This window comes from Pristiophorus japonicus, chromosome 9 (assembly GCF_044704955.1).
Source record: "Pristiophorus japonicus isolate sPriJap1 chromosome 9, sPriJap1.hap1, whole genome shotgun sequence".
Lineage (NCBI taxonomy): Eukaryota > Metazoa > Chordata > Chondrichthyes > Pristiophoridae > Pristiophorus > Pristiophorus japonicus.
In genome coordinates, this window is record NC_091985.1 from 173,039,257 (window position 1) to 173,057,069 (window position 17,813).

General features: G+C 41.1%; 1 protein-coding gene across 7 annotated transcripts in view; it reads right to left on the reverse strand.

Annotated features, from left to right (window-relative positions):
• The window catches only part of LOC139273333 (KH domain-containing RNA-binding protein QKI), a 635,187-nt gene that overhangs the window by 353,344 nt on the left and 264,030 nt on the right, over positions 1–17,813 (reverse strand). For all 7 annotated transcript variants that reach the window (XM_070890149.1, XM_070890146.1, XM_070890148.1 and 4 more), the window contains exon 3: positions 12,168–12,284. In XM_070890149.1, the coding sequence (XP_070746250.1) occupies positions 12,168–12,284 (117 nt within the window). The remainder of the gene's footprint in view (positions 1–12,167; positions 12,285–17,813) is intronic.

Here is a 17,813-nt window from a genome sequence, read left to right on the forward strand (position 1 = left end):
AAAAGTTGCTTTCATTAGGTTACTGAATTAGTAAGCACAAAGGGGCAAATAAACTGTCCCTTGAGAGGATGGAATCTTTTTCTGTTGACGTAGATTATAGGATTCATTAAGGCAGCATGTATGGTTACGCAGGTATAGTCTTGGATCCCCGGAAATCCTACCACTCAGGAAAATTACTGTGCGCTGTCATGCTACCAATTATTGCTCACGGGAAAGCAGATAAATAGCATGCTCTGATAAACAATGCACCCATGACTTGCGTAATGCATCTGTGCAAAGTTGATTGACCAAGTGTTAGTGATACCTCCAGTGGCAGCCTGGCATAGACCCTGTAGTGCCAGTCTTTAGATCAGCTATGACAGGCAGCCTGCGACGCTTGTGGGATGATGGAGTGCAGCATGTGGTAACTCTGATGACTTCTTTAGTCAGGTGTTGCGTCTGCAGGTGCTGCTCCTGAGACAACTGGGGGTAACAGCACCTCTGCTTGCATATTCTGTGTGGCGGTACTGGTAGGTGGTTAGCTCATTATCTTAACTACCAAGCATCTCTAACTACTCTTTTTAAACTTGCATGAGTACACTATGCTTCAAATCGTAATATTGAAACCGACGGGAAATGTTAACTCGGTTTCTCTCTCCACAGATACAGCCTGACCTGCTGGGAGTTTCCAGCTTTTTCTGTTTTTATTTCAGATTTCCACCATTTGCAGTATTTTTCTTTTGATTTAAAGCTGACTCTTTTTTCAAATCCTTTGTGAAAAATGATAAGATCCCAAAGAGTGACACTTGTTTTACACAGACAAGACCATGACTAGTGCAATTGAGGACAAAATCTAAGAAAATGGGACTTTCGATATCCGCACATGATTATTGCTTAATTTCCATTTAGCTGCCTATAAGTGTGCATTTCTTGTTGCCAAAGAATTAAATTTAAATGGCATGGGCACATCAGTATGCACAAATGATAGTTTACCACAGTCACAGTCATATAGGATGTCATTTATGACTTTGCTAAGAGCCGTTTTGGTACTGTGGCAGGGGCGGAAACTTGATTGGAGGGAATCAAACTTGGAGTTCCGGGAAGATGAGCATGGATTTGGGAGACAACAGCACATTCAAGGACTTGAGGGGAAAGGGAGGTTGAAGATGGGGTGAAAGATTGCAAGGACATAGGAATCAAGGGTTATTTATTTATTTGTTGAGAGAGAGGAGTGATGACTGCAGATTTGAAGGAGAGGGGTACAGTACCTGAGGAGAGAGAACAGTTAACAATATCAGCTAACAAGGGGGCCAGGAAGGGAAGTTGGGTGGTCAGCAGTTTAGTGAGAGTAGGATTGAGAGAACAGGTGGTGGGGCTCATGGTGAGCTCGGAGAGGGCATGACGGGAGATCGGAGAGAACCTAGAAAAAGATGCGAGTTCAGGGCTAGAGCACGGGAGAACCTTAGAGGAAGTTTGCCCCGGTGGGCTAGGGGAAGGGAGGGAAGCGGCAGAGGCAGCTGAACGAATGGTCTCAATCTTAGTGACAAAGAAGTCTTTGAGCTCCGTGCACTTGTTGGAGGCGAGTGTGGAGGGAGCAGGGGAAAAGGGGTTTACGAAGACTGTTTGCAGTGGAGAAAAGAAGCCCGGGGTTACCTTTGCATTCCAGGATGATCCTGGAATAGTGAGCAGTTTTGGCAGGACCTGATAAGTGCTTTATGTGGTCCAGCCAGATCTGGCGGTTGTCATGGTAGCCCTACATGAAAACAGTTCAGAATAATGGAGGCTGTTGAAATTCCAAAGCAGCAATATAACTAGTATCCTGATGACATCACCCACTACAAAGCATAAGCCTGAACTCTTTGCATGGTTTATCTTCTGTTGTACAAACCACACTTCAAGAAAATGCAGATTAACAAATAACGTTACAACTGTTCTACTACGGAGACCAAATGCTGAGAGATCAATAGTGAATGCAGTTGAAAAATAAAAACACACAATTAGTTTGCCAAAAAATTAGATCGTTGCATCAGAAATTCTATACACTACAGATAAAAATAGCCGATCTGCAAAGCCCTAAACCATGACCTATTATTCATGTAGCAATTCAGTCTAAACTAAAACAGAACACTCAAAACCGCTACACAAAAGTGACTTGTAAAGTGATCTGCAATTTACAGGCAAAATCTGGTAGTGGGTTACCCACACAAAATATGCTGGGCTTTGGAATTGGAGAAGAAAAGAATCATAATTACTCACATATTCTGCTGGGTTTGCGAATTCTACACAGTGGGCGTTAACAGGAATTCAATGCCTGCGTTTATCTGAAGTTGGCCACAGTAGCAGATTGCAGTGGGCATCAAGGAAACTTTGTATGATTTTCATAATGAAATACCTGTATTTTCTTTTGCTTATCCAAAGCTATTTTTCCTCCTATACACCAAAATAGGGCAATATTTTACATCAAGGGGTATGGAGAGAAAACAGGAAAGGGGTATTGAGCTGAATGATCAGCCATGATCTTATTGAATGGTGGTGCAGGCTCGAAGGGCCGAATGGCCTACTCCTGCATCTATTTTCTATGTTTCTATCAGAGGTCAGCATAAGGTTTGGAGAAGACATGAATAAAATAAAGCAACTAAAAGCACACAGACTTTTAGTTATAAATTACTGTTACTGTAAGGTGTCAAATAAATATACTGGAAAAGAGTAAAGTAATTAAGAATTCAACAAACTTCCCATCTTAAATCCATTGGTTCATAATTCAGGATATAAGTTGAAGGCCAATTTAGATAGATTGGGTGGCCGGGCCTGTGTGGCAAATATGTGGACTTTGGACAGTGCCATCTACTTGTAGTTAGGAAACTCCAGGTATATTTACAAAATGCAGGAGCACCTGTTAAAGAAGCTGGGTGAAGAGAGAGACCAGGAAGTAGCAGCCGATCAATTGTAAAAATAAAGTGCACAATCAATGCGAGGCGGCAATAAGAAATTGCATTAGGACCATCGAATATGAAGAGTAATAAGGCTCTTGGGCATCTGTACTCGGGAGTACTGTGTCCAGTTTTGATTGCCACACATAGTAAAGGAAATTGAGATTCTGGAGAAGTTGCAGAGGAGGGTGACCAGGGTGATACCACATCTTACATCTTGGTTATAAGGATTGCATCCAAGAGTTGGTCTTTACTTTGGAGAAATTCAGGGTTAGTGGGGATATGACTGATGTTTTCAAAATGTTGGTGTTTAAATAGAGTCGGTTTAGATAGGCGATTTGAAAAGGTTTCTGATGGTAGCACTGGAGATCATGCTTATAAAATCCTTAGGCAAAAAATGTTAGGTTAGATACTAGGAAGCATTTCTTTTCCCACAGAGTCATCATTTTCTGGAACAAACTGCAGAGACATGCAGTGATTATGGAGTTGGAACAGTCCTTGAGATGGGAACTTCGCAAGTTTCTGAGAGAAGGAGTGGAAGAGGAGGACATTTCCAGTTTCATTACGACCGGACGTTCCAAAGCACTTTACAGCGAATAAAGTACTTTTTGAAGTGTAGTCACTGTTGTAATGTAGGAAACATGACAGCCAATTTGCATACAGCAAGCTCCCACAAACAGCAATGTGATAATGACTCGATAATCTGTTTTTTAATGACGTTGATTAAGGGATAAATATTGGGGATAACTTCCCTGCTCTTCTTTGAAATAGTGCCATGGGATCTAGTCCACCTGAGAGAGCAGACTTGGTTTTACATCTTCTCCAAAAGATGGCACCTTTGGTAAGTGCAGCACTCCCTCAGTATTGCACTGGAGTGTCAGCCTAAATTTTTGGGCTTAAATCTCTGGAATGTGATTTAAATCCACAACTATCTGACTCGGGGGCAAGGATGCTACCAACTGAGCCACAGCTGACATTATAGGGGATATGTTGCTAGTTAATTGTAACTGCAAAGATTCATGGGCAACTGTGGTCTCCTGGAGTTTGTGTGATTGCCAGAGATTTGGAGAGGAATTTTCCAAGGTGTTACCCTAATGCACCACAGGTATTTTACCTCTCCCAGGAGATAGCATGCTTAAGGAATGGGGAAACTCTGGAAACTTGCACAACCAATTAGATGGGACGGGTTTGATGGCTCTGGTGGTCTTTTCTATAAGTTGTATGAATAAATATACTGAATTTTGCACCTAGGATTAAATTAGGAACAATTTGCTGTTTTGCAAGCAATGTAAACTTTGATTTGTAGAATAATTATGTAATTAGTAGATACTAACTTATGTTACCGTGATCTCTCTGTCCTTTCTCTCTTCCTCAACAGCAGATGCAAAGGTTTATTTATCACCCTATCTAAAATACCAAGGGTACAAGGGTAACAAGCATAGTGTCAGCTGACAATACTACTTCAAAAGTACTTCATTGGTTGTAAAGCATGTCGGGATGTCCTGAGGTTGTGAAAGGCGTTATACAAATGCAAGTTCTTTCTTTTAGAAGCAGAGGCTGAAGGACATATGTCAATGTCCACTCTGCACATTAACAGCTGAGCTTGTGTGAGAAGAACACTTCTGGATCTCACATGTTTAAAACAACTACAGAGAAAAAATGTATCGAGCCTTAAGTAGAAAAAAAAAATCTTGCTTGCTCTGAATGACAGCAGCTCAGCTGGCTTCCCTCTGCAAACCGCAATCATAAGCTCACATTACTCACAACACTTCCATTTGGTGCTGGCAGTCTCTTCAAATTTACGTCATGCACTGCTAATTGAACTAAAAATGACAAATCACCACCATTTAAACTTGCGATGTAGAAATTGTTCAGAGCAGAAAATACACCATTACTGAAGGTTTAAATTGGATTCACAGCTTTTACTGAAAACAGAAGCTTAATTTGAAAAAGTGTTAAGTTACAAATATGTTGAAAGATTAAAAATAATTTTTATCTGCTAAAAAGATCACATTTAGATTGTCCCTATGACATCAAACAATAGTATCTCAATGGCATGATTCTCCACAATTTATATTAATATATTAAAAGTCTTACAACAGCACACACATCCTGTGTCAACTTTCTCTAGTTTAAATTTTATGTCCATATTTATAATGGAAAGCCCCTCTGTAAACTTGCTACACTTTAAATGCACTTTCCTGCCAGTGGTGGCACTATAGCACCTCAATTTTACATCTCCCAGCTCCTTCACCTGTACTGCAGAGAAATTTCTGTGTGCCAACCAATTTTCTGTCTCCAAAAATGTTGTAAATTTTATTTAACTATAAATCATATAAAATCAAAGTAGAATTAAAAAATCAGGATGGAATGTACAACTTCAAAATGGCGCCTGAATTATGTTTGCACACCTTGGTCCAATTATGCTCCACCCCAACTCCATTTAACCTGATGACTACATTTAGTATTGACTGCCCATGGGCAATGCCACAGGAGATCAACAAACATTAATTATAAACTTGTACCCCTCATGCAGTACTGCCAGCTTCTATATACACCAAAGCACAAGAACAACTTTTTAAGGTAACTCTTGTGCATCCCCCAAAGAAATCAAGTAAAAAAAAAGAGTAACACTTCGGCTTCCCACTCATTGCAATACAAAAAACTACATTTTAATCAGTGTCATGCATCACTAATCATAACCACCACTACGTCTGTTTTGTTTTGACGACAACCTACAGAGATATTCAAATACCTTGAACATTCTCCAATTTAATCTGATAAACTGCTTGAAGAATACATTGACTATTTTTTTTTTTTAAAAAGCAACTGTTTTATACATATTTTAAGCGATAAATCAATGTTACCATACTGCAGTGAAATATGAACAAGCTCTCACTACTGTACAATATCGTGGTGCTAAAAACGATAAACATTACCTTAAAGGTGCAATAGAAAAAGGGAAACGTTGGGGGTGAAAATACATGACGGTAATGATGTCGCCCATGAGTGGTTAAAATTTAGCTTAAAAGGTATTAAACATAGCTAGGTTAATAAACATGGGTAAGGTGGTATCCGTTAGCTGCATGGTCTACAGGGCTGTAGTGATACCCGCCCTCCTGTATGGCTCAGAGACATGGACCATGTACAGTAGACACCTCAAGTCGCTGGAGAAATACCTCCAACGATGCCTCCGCAAGACCCTGGGGGGACAGACGCACCAACATTAGAGTCCTCGACCAGGCCAACATCCCCAGCATTGAAGCACTGACCACACTTGATCAGCTCCGCTGGGAGGCCACATCGTTCGCATGCCAGACACGAGACTCCCAAAGCAAGTGCTCTACTCGGAACTCCTTCACAGCAGACGAGCCAAAGGTGGTCAGAGGAAATGTTACAAGGACACCCTCAAAGCCTCCCTGATAAAGTGCAACATCCCCTTTGACACCTGGGAATCCCTGGCCAAAGACTGCCCTAAGTGGAGGAAGTGCATCTGGGAGGGCGCTGAGCACCTTGAGTCTCATCGCCGAGAGCATGCAGAAATCAGGCGCAGGCAGCGCAAACCTGTCCCACCCTCCTTTTCCCTCAACAACTATCTGTGCCACCTGTGACAAGGACTGTGGTTCTCCTAAGGACTCATTTTAAGAGCGGAAGCAAGTCTTCCTCGATTATAAGGGACTGCCTATGATTATGATGATAATATAGAAAAATAACAATTGGTAAAGCTTTTTATTCAAAGTTGTTAGTAACAGTTAGTTCAGGAAGTCTTGCTGAAGGGAAGCAGTTTTGGGGTAAACAACTACAATTGAATGGTCTATTTTGGAAGGATTTGAAATAGATACGTCATGAAATCTTATCTGTGACATTTTCCTTTGATGTAGCCAAAATATGGCGCCAAAAGGAACATGGTATTTAGCATATCTTTAGAGGGCTCAAAAGATAGAGAAACCAAAAGCCACTCCGTACTCAGTTAGGATGATAACCTTTACTGTGTATCAATAAAGTCTGTTCTGGATACTCCACCACAAAGTGTCTCGAGCTTACTTGAAACATGTTGTTGTGAACTAGAGGTGGAAGGAGGTTGGCTGCTAACATTTGGTGGCGTGAACTCGTCCAACGACTACACGGAGGGTGAGTATGATTTAATATTGATATTAGGTCCTGGAAATGGCGATCTCGGGAATATAATGGAATCAGCCAAAATAGACGATTTCTCAACTAAATTGGTCCCTTTGAAAATTTGTGACTGGATTAAAACTAAGGGGGCAGGGGGCTTACAGTTTTTCTGAAGAAATTTTAAACAGGAGCTGGGAGGAAATTGAGCAGGCACTGGAGAATGTGTGCCTGCAGAGACAGAAAGATAATAGATAGAAATGAAAGGAGACAGAACATACCTATTTGCGAGGGCTTTGCCTGGGAATAGGCACCTTGTAGAGGAAGCATGCTCAGATGCAAGCAGAAATAGAGAAACTTAAAGTGGAGTGTGATACAGTCAGGGTCCACGCTGTAGAAGTTACTAATTCCTTCCTCGCTAGACACAATGCTGTGGTGCAAATGTGTGATGAGAGAGAGGAATTGGAAGATAAAGTGTGCAGCTTAGAAATTGAGGTGGACAGACTACAGATAGAAAAGGTGCTGGAAAAAGTGTGCCGACAGAAACAAAGAGAGAGAGAGACACACACAGGAACAGAAACAAAAAGCCTTGGGCTAATGAAGGAACAGTCTGAGGTGTTGCTCATTAACTCGGTGAAGAAGCTATGGATGAGAAACTGAAGCAGAAACAATTTGAGATGAAAACAATGGGAGAAGCTTGCTCAGAAGCACTTAAAGTATCTGTAGGAATGGGCTGTCTCAGAACGGAAAAGATGTTCCGTGAAAAGGTAAGATGTGGGAGTTGTAAACATGGTCTAAAGGGATGCAGAATGGGAACTGGAATGTTGAAAATGTTGGGAGAGGCAGTTATAGCAGTTCCAAAGCATGAACTGAGAATAGAATTGGAACTCTCCACTGAATCTTCAGCGTTCCCTTCACCCTATGTTGTTACATCCCTCCCATATACCAGAGTAAAGTGTTAAGCAGTTTCACACATTCGTCTGAATTAAATTTGAATTATTGAGATTAACTAACCTATTAAATTGTGAAAGCCAGACTGTTATTGTGAAATTCTGGTTGTTGTAAATTGTGAGAGAGTCTCTAGTTCCAGAAATGAGACTATTAAAAATTGGCATTTTTAAATCTCTGACCAATGACAAGGACGCAAGGATTTGAGGTGATTGATTGTTTCATCGTTTTGGTGATATTGGAATGTGTGACCAGAGTGAAAAAAGGGAGAACGCTACTGCTGTGTGTATGATTATTATTTGTACTACAGAATTGTTTGAGTGTTTAAAGTTAAAGTTTATAGTGGTTTTACTGATAATTTCTGCTGTTTTTAAACTGATTTTTAATCCTAGGAATGGATAAAAAAAAAGTAGTAACATTTGTGTGCCTTCATGGCTCGTGCTTTGAATATTGGAAATGAAAGAGAAGCTGACATTCATATCTCAATTTAATTGCATCCGGCTTTTACAAATTTTAAAGGTACAAAGATTGCAAAAGCAACAGTTTAGTTCTTTTTTTATTTGGCAATTTAAAAAAAAAATGTACTTGAAAACTGCATGATACAAGCTGACATTGACTGATGGTGCTTGGGTTTGTCGTCTTCACTCTTGCCACTAGAGTGTTTTTTTGCTTTCTAGTACCCTGCATCAGATTAAGGGGAAAAAATTGCATATCGCCCCGTATGGGGGTGTGAACAGTCGTGAAGTGCGAGGCTTTGTGCCAGGCGCAGAAGTCTCGCCTCTCATGAGAAATTGGGGTTACCGCCCCTGAAAGAAAGTGGATGCAAATTAAAGTGCTTCACTTCCGTTCTGGGGCGGTAGTAGGGCTGACGCGTCGGGAACGGGGCGCAGCGCTACACACTGGGCCCGGTAGCGCTGCCACATAGGAGGGCCTCTTCTCTTAATTAAAAGGAAGGGCCCAAGCTGCAAATACTGCATTATAAAATGATCCTACCTGGACAACCTGGGTGCGGGAGTGCCTTACCAACAGTCCAGCATTCAAGCTGGGCTGCCTGATCGCAGCAAGGACCCTGTGCTCAAAGCGGCAATGGCGCTTTGAAAAAGTCGCATCATTTTTTTAAATAAAAGCACTACACCTCTCCTTTAACTATCGCCCCGAGAGCTGCTGGCCACCTGGTTCACGTCCCCTGAAGCTGTCGCTGTCATCATCCGGTGCAGCTTCAGGGGCTATACCCAATTTAGAGTTCAGGGCGCTGTGCACAGTGATGATGTCATAATTTCCAACGCAGTGGAGCGAGGCGCTACGGGTTACCGCCGCTGCTAAACCCCCGACAAATTTAGCGGAAGTCATTAGCAGTGCAGCGCCTGGGGGAAAAGTCATTTGCGCTGTTAGCACCCCACGGGGGAGCTAACGGGAGGCACAAATGACCCGTATTTCTAGGTCTAACTCTTTAATTCCATGCATTGCTGAATGGAAACATTGTGAGTATTATTAAATTTTTTTTCTTAATTTGAGTGGATGTTTCCTCACAGTGACAGAAGGGATTGGGGAATTGACAAATTAACCCATTGGGCTCGCAAGGAAAGCCACAATGAATTTTCTTGGGGGGTGGGGTTCTTTTAAGCAGAGGACTATACGTGTGTTGATGGTGCAAGATTACCAAGAGTGGTTCTTTGACATAAAAATGACATAAGTGTTAAAGCTTGAACTTTGCTGCAAAAGTGCAATGGGAACTCCATATGTTCACAATTTAAGTCCTTATCTGCAGACATTGATGGATTTTGAATGTTGCAGTGTGGTGACAAAATTGGATTTAAGACTTTGCCTTTCCACTGCTTGGATATAACCTATTCGAAATTGTTTGTTATCATCCATGACAGATTGCTCGAGGGGGAATATAGAAGACTTGCATCCAAATGTAATTACAAGTACTTTTGTCTTCTTTGTAAAACCATCAAGCCTGGTAATAATTTGTTTTGAAATTAAAATTGATGAGATAATTGATACGAGTTGCTGTCCAAGTACTTGAGAAGGGGAATTTATCTGAAGCTTATGAGGATAATCCAATTTTATTTTTTGGAAAGGTCCAATCTAAGTGGTTCCTGTCCAAAACTGTATTAAGAAAGATAGGTTTTTCGCAGAGACTGTTGTGTTAAAGGTAACTAACATCCCTTATCTTGCAAACTGAATTGCTCTCTGGAACTGGGGTAATTTTGAAAAAAATAGAATGGACTCAGGTACAATATTTTGAGAAATAAAAGATCCAATAAGAGGTTAAGTGAAATGAACAAAATGTGTTGATAACAGATTGATTTGGAAAGTTTTTTTTATTGGACATTAAAGTTTCTCCAGGGAATGAGATGAAATAATATGAGATGTGTAAAATTGGAGGAGAAAATTGAGGATATAAGATAGAAACAAGAGTAATTAGACCACCAAATGGGAATTTTTCAAAAATTATTTTCCTAGCTATATTTCAAGAACCCAAACAGGTGTTAGGAAGAGATGTGCAAGTGCATCCCTGAGTTACATAAACCACCTGGGCATGATACCTGAAAAGATTTCATTTTGGTATTGATATTGACTCTGTTGAAAGTCAGGAAAGTGTAGTAGAGAATCACTGATTGATAGGTTTCTCTTGGAGATGTTTATGTCTTTGCTGATACTGAACAATGAGAGAAATGTATTTGATATACTGGCCACTACCTGACATTGGGACAATGCAGCTGGAGGTGAGAAAATATCTCTAATCTTTTGATAAGACAACTTAAAAGCTCAGTAATAGCTTGTATCTGATGTCAAGTGTGGTATGATTTTGGGATATTTGGGGATTTGGGACATTTTGTGTGCAAATGTAATATGTTGTGCATGAGGCAACTAGCATAAGGAAATGAATGATGAAGATGCACTGAAGAATGGGTCTCAGATTGCTCAGTTACTGGACAACATGACATGAAATGGTTACTGTGGCTCAGGAGTGCAAGACAACTTTTAATCAAGGCACTGAAATATACTCCATAGCGAAACTGACCTTTTTAATGAAATGATATAGAGTTAAATGCAGTGGTACCTATCAGAGGGATTATAATTAAAGTAAAGAGGGACTCAGGATTTGGAGTTCTAAAATTCAGTGTTAAGTTCCTTTAGTTAACAATGAAATTGGAATAACTGAAAGCTAGTGGGACATTATACTTCGCAAGAATATCCACACTATGCATAATTGTAAAAGGACAGCTGAAGAATCTTGATCATATGGTATACTTAGTGTTGTGTACAATGTATTATGATTGTCTTTGTCTGTATTATGATATGTAATATTAACCAAGACGAAACTTAGGCTAGGCAAGCTAATGGATTGAGATGACTATGTAATGCAAAATGAATTGGAGCAATGGAGTGTGGTTCAAACACATGGGCACTATTTGAGAGATACTCCAAACCCAAATGAGTATGGTTCCCACCACATTGAGTATACCATATTTGTAAATGCAAGGAATATTTTCTTGGTTTCCCAATAAAGTGGCCACTCGGCTCATTAAACTCATGCCTTACTACACACCACAGACTTATCCTTATACTTTCAATCCTTTCTTACATATTCATCCAGCTGTTTGAATTAATTAACATAACTTAAAGTGCTTTAATAGAGGTGAAGTGGATGGCATAGTTTGTTCCCACTTTTTATCCAAAAAGAACTAATCAGATTACCGCACCCTTAGCTTAAAAATTCATATAATGGATACTGAATACATCAGAAGCATTACAACTTCCTTCTGATCAAGTGATAGGACATGCAAGTACTTACTGGGCAAGATGAAAGGTGTTACTTGTTTCTTTCCTAAGATGAAATTCACTGAATACTGACAAAACATCCCAAAGAGACCAAGCACACTGAATCAATAGCCTGTCCTGGGACACAACCTTAATTCGCAAGGAAGTGCGAGAACACAAATTATGGCATTAAGTCTCACACACTGAATTGTTTGGTCATACTCTCATTTTGACAACAGATGACATGAGCTGCCACTGGAAAGCCATGTCCAGCGGTAATGGAAGGACCAAAGATTACACATTCATTCCAATTTGGGCAAGTACAGTGTCCACATGAAGCTATCTTGAACCAATATGAAGAATTAACGTGCACATTTGTACGAGAGAAAATGCAATTTCAAAGTCATCCAGTTACATCAGACTCACCTTCTTCTTGTCCCTCATTGAGCCCTTTCCTCGCACCATAATCTTGCATCCTGTCTCTGCTTCCAGCTGTTTTGCTGTTAGTCCCCTGGGTCCAAGGATTCTTCCAACAAAGTTGAACTAAATAGTTAAGAGAAAAAGAATACATGACTAAAATCCTTTAAATGAGAAGTTGATATCTTTCCAAGTGTTTCATTAATAATCATAAAAAAGTTCACTTTTTATTAAAGGAACTGCTACAAGTATTATTAACCATTGGATTCTGACAATGGAGAGAGCTTCTGGAATAATTCAGATCTGCAGCTGTGTAATAAGTTGGATGTATGAGGTGAATTATGCAGAATGATTACACCTTCTCTGATTCCAACCACTCCCCTACCCGTACCCCCTCTTCCCCCCCCCACCCCTGCAAACCCCCACTCCACAGTGAGACGTCTTGGTCCCTTTCACCCCCTCTTAAGTGAATCTACATCTACCGAATTGCCCATCACCTTAATTTCTCCAACAATCTCCTCACTAACTCCCTGCTTCCACCCTTCACCAACAAAACTAATCCAGAATTCTGCAATCTGTGTCCTCTGTCACAATCTTTTTTTAACACAACAATAAAGTATCCATGCCAAGCTCTACTGGCTCGGTGTGCATCTTGGTTCCACTTCAAGATCCCAGTCACGATCTCTAAATCTCTCCATAGCCTCACCAGAGTGACCTCCTGCAGACATATGTCCTTGCCCAACTGCACCATTTCTTGATCAGTTTGTTCTCCACACGCCCATTCAACCAATGGAGACATAGAAACTTAGAAAATAGGTGCAGGAGTAGGCCATTCGGCCCTTCGAGCCTGCACCACCATTCAATAAGATCATGGCTGATCATTCCCTCAGTACCCCTTTCCTGCTTTCTCTCCATACCCCTTGATCCCTTTAGCCGTAAGGGCCATATCTAACTCCCTCTTTAATATATCCAATGAACTGGCATCAACAACTCTCTGCGGTAGGGAATTCCACAGGTTAACAACTCTCTGAGTGAAGAAGTTTCTCCTCATCTCAGTCCTAAATGGTCTACCCCTTATCCTAAGACTGTGTCCCCTGGTTCTAGACTTCCCCAACATCGGGGACATTCTTACTGCATCTAACCTGTCCAGTCCCGTCAGAATTTTATATGTTTCTATGAGATTCCCTCTCATCCTTCTAAACTCCATTCAATAAAGGCCCAGTCCATCCAGTCTATCTTCACATGTCAGTCCCGCCATCCCGGGAATCAGTCTGGTGAGCCTTCGCTGCACTCCCTCAATAGCAAGAATGTCCTTCCTCAAAAGGAGACCAAAACTGAACACAATATTCCAGGTGAGGCCTCACCAAGGCCCTGTACAACTGCAGTACGACCTCCCTGCTCCTATACTCAAATCCCTAGCTATGAAGGCCAACATACCATTTGCCTTCTCCATGCCTGCTGTACCTGCATGTCAACTTTCAATGACTGATGTATCATGACACCCAGATCTCGTTGCACCTCCCCTTTTCCTAATCTGCCGCCATTCAGATAATATTCTGCCTTCGTGTTTTTGTCCCCAAAATGGATAACCTCACATTTATCCACATTATACTGCATCTGCCATGCATTTGCCCATTCACCTAACCTGTCCAAGTCACTTTGCAGCTTCTTAGCATCCTCCTCACAGCTCACACTGCCACCCAGTTTAGTGTCATCTGCAAACTTGGAGATATTACACTCAACTCCTACATCTAAATTATTAATGTATATTGTAAAGAGCTGGGGTTCCAGCACTGAGCTCTGCGGCACCCCACTAGTCACTGCCTACCATTCAGAAAAGGACCTGTCTATCCCGACTCTCTGCTTCCTGTCTGCCAACCAGTTCTCTATCCACGTCAGTACATTACCCCCAATACTATGTGCTTTAATTTTGCACACCAATCTCTTGTGTGGAATCTTGTCAAAAGCCTTTTGAAAGTCCAAATACACCACATCCACTGGTTCTCCCTTGTCCACTCCAGTAGCTACATCCTCAAAAAATTCCAAAAGATTTGTCAAGCATGATTTCCCTTTCATAAATCCATGCTGCCTTGGACTGATCCTGTCACTGATTTCCAAATGCGCTGTTATTTCATCTTTAATAATTGATTCCAACATTTTCCCCACTACTGATATCAGGCTAACCTGTCTCTCTCCCTCCTTTTTTAAAAAGTGATGTTACATTAGCTACCCTCCAGTCCATAGGAACTGATCCAGAGTCAATAGACAACAATGGAAAATGATCACCTATGCATCCACTATTTCAAGGGCCACTTTCCTAAGTACTCTGGGATGCAGACTATCAGGCCCCGGGGATTTATCGGCCTACAACCCCATCAATTTCCCCAACACAATTTCCCGCCTAATAAGGATATTCTTCAGTTCCTCCTTCTCACTCGACCCTCGGTTCTCTAGTACTTCCGGAAGGTTATTTGTATCTTCCTTCGTGAAAACAGAACCAAAGTATTTGTTCAACTGGTCTGCCATTTCTTTGTTCCCCATTATAAATTCACCTGAATCTGACTGCAAGGAACCTATGTTCATCTTCACTAATCTTTTTCTCTTCACATATATAGAAGCTTTTGCAGTCAGTTTTTATGTTCCCAGCAAGCTTCCTCTCATACTCTATTTTCCCCCTCCTAATTAAACCCTTTGTCCTCCTCTGCTGAATTCTAAATTTCTCCCAGTCCTCAGGTTTGCTGCTTTTTCTGGCCAATTTATATGCCTCTTCCTTGGATTTAGTTCCCTTGTTAGCCACGGTTGAGTCACCGTCCCCATTTTATTTTTACTCCAGACAGGGATGTAAAATTCTTGAAGTTCATCCATGTGATCTTTAAATGTTTGCCATTGCCTATCCACCATCAACCCTTTAAGTATCATTTGCCACGTCTCATACCATCGAAGTTACCTTTTCTTAAGTTCAGGACCCTCGTCTCTGAATTAAGTGTGTCACTCTCCATCTTAATAAAGAATTCTACCATATTATGGTCACTCTTCCCCAAGGGGCCTTGCACAACAAGACTGCTAATTAGTCCTTTCTCATTACACATCACCCAGTCTAGGATGGTCAGCCCTCTAGTTGGTTCCTCGACATATTGGTCCAGAAAACCATCCCTAATACGCTCCAGGAAATCCTCCTCCACCGTATTGCTACCAGTTTGGTTAGCCCAATCTATATGTAGATTAAAGTCGCCCATGATAACTGCTGTACCGTTATTGCACACATCCCTAATTTTTTATTTGATGCTGTCCCCAACCTCACTACTACTGTTTGGTGGTCTGTACACAACTCCCACTAGCGTTTTCTGCCTTTTGGTATTCTGCAGCTCCACCCATACAGATTCCACATCATCCAAGCTAATGTCCTTCCTTACTATTGCGTTAATTTCCTCTTTAACCAGCAATGCTACCCCACCTCCTTTTCCTTTCTGTCTATCCTTGCTAAATCTTGAATACCCCTGGATGTTGAGTTCCCAGCCTTGGTTACCCTGGAGCCATGTCACCGTGATGCCAATTCTATCATATTCATTAATTGCTGCCTGTACAGTTAATTCGTCCATCTTATTACGAATACTCCTCGCACTGAGGCACAGAGCCTTCAGGCGTGTCTTTTTAACATACTTTGCCCTTTTAGAATTTTGCTGCAGTGTGGCCCTTTTTGATTTTTGCCTTGGGTTTCTCTGACCTCCACTTTTACTTTTCTTCTTTCCATCTTTTGCTTCTGCCCCCATTCTACTTCCCTCTGTCTCCCTGCATAGGTTCCCATCCCCATGCCATTATAGTTTAAACCCTCCCCAACAGCACTAGCCAACACACCCCCAGGACATTGGTTCCGGTCCTGCCCAGGTGCAGACCGTCCGGTTTGTACTGGTCCCACCTCCCCCAGAACCGGTTCCAATCTCCCAGGAATTTGAATCCCTCCCTTCTGCACCACTCCTCAAGCCACGTATTGATCTGAGCTATCCTGCGATTCCTACTCTGACTAGCACGTGGCACTGGTAGCAATCCTGAGATTACTTCCTTTGAGGTCCTACTTTTTAAATTTAACTCCTAGCTCCCTAAATTCAGCTTGTAGGGCCTCATCCCGTTTTTTTTTAACCTATATCGTTGGTACCTATCGATATGCATCACGACAACTGGCTGTTCAACCTCCCCCTTCAAAATATCCTGCAACCACTCCGAGACGTCCTTGACTCTTGCACCAGGGACAGTCACATCATTCTAAAATTCACACTTGACATTACTTACAGGGTACTCTTTCTAAATCGCTTTTTTCCTTCTAAAGTATCTTCTAAACCTACTTTTTTGATCATGCTTATAGTCACCTCTTTCTCTATTCCCTCCCACAAAACTCACTCCTTTTTTCACTACTTGGTACCCATCTTACTGCCTTGTTAAGCATTCAGAAACATTATTTTTAAAGTTGGTCATGCTACCCAGACTTGTAGAACAGTACAGCAGAGAAACAGGCCGGACGACCCAAGTCCTAGCCTGTAAAAAATAAAGTATTTTAAAACAACCTTTCCAACATTTTTTTTTCAACTTTCTGAATAAACTGTAAATTCTTGTTCATGGATAACTTTTCTACTTTACTCTGCTTTCAATGCTATTTAATACAAATATTTGAGCCCTTTTATATCACACATCTGCTGTCTTTGAAACACTTTTAAAGGTGGAGATTAAGTTTACACTTTGAAAGGTAGACATAGCAATGAATTGATTGCATAGTATTCACAACTATTTCTTGTTCCTCCAGCTAATTAATCTCCCTAGCACAGTACATGTGCCAGTATATTCCCACAGCATGTATAAAGAACTTTATTTTTCACCATATTAAAACAGATTGGCCCAGAAATCCCGGTCGGTTGCTTCCCGCGGGTGATCGGTTAAAAAACGTTTTAAAAATGCGCACTTGCCTTGTCCTGCTGCACCCGCGCGAGTTCCCGGTCATGAGGCCTCCTCTGACTGCACGTCGCAGCGAGCGCCTAGGCCTGGAGCTGGAGTCACATGGCTCTGGGCAGCCAATCAGGTAAAGTATGTTCTCATTCATAATAATGGGAACTCCATAAGTTGGAGTTCCCATTATTATGAATGAGAAACAGCCCCCAAAACATACAAAACCAATAATAATAGAAAAAATACACCATATTTTTATTAATTTAAATGAAAGTTAAGTATGTATTTAAAAAATATAGATTTTTTGATTTTTTTAAAAAAGTTTTTTAAATTATGGTTTAAAATAAACTTACCGTAGTGGGGAGGGTTTTTAACAATAAAATGTGTTTTTATTATTTTATTTTAAAATGTTTGCGTATTTTAAAACTCTTACACCTGTAAAAGTAGGCTACGCACCTGCTTTTATCAGGCGCAAGAGTTTTGAGGACCATTTGCTGGGCAAGATATGGGTAAATACCGCAATCTTGCCCGTACAAATGTCCTCACACCCGAGATGCGGAGGATCTGTCAACCTCCAGCTTGACAGATTGGAAAAGCTGGTTTTCAGCGCATGCTCATTGTGTGCTGAAAACTGGCCTCTGCGATGCCTTCCCGGGTCGATAGACACTCAGTACAGACCTGAGAGGCCGGAATTTCTGACCCATTTCCTTCGAATGCCTG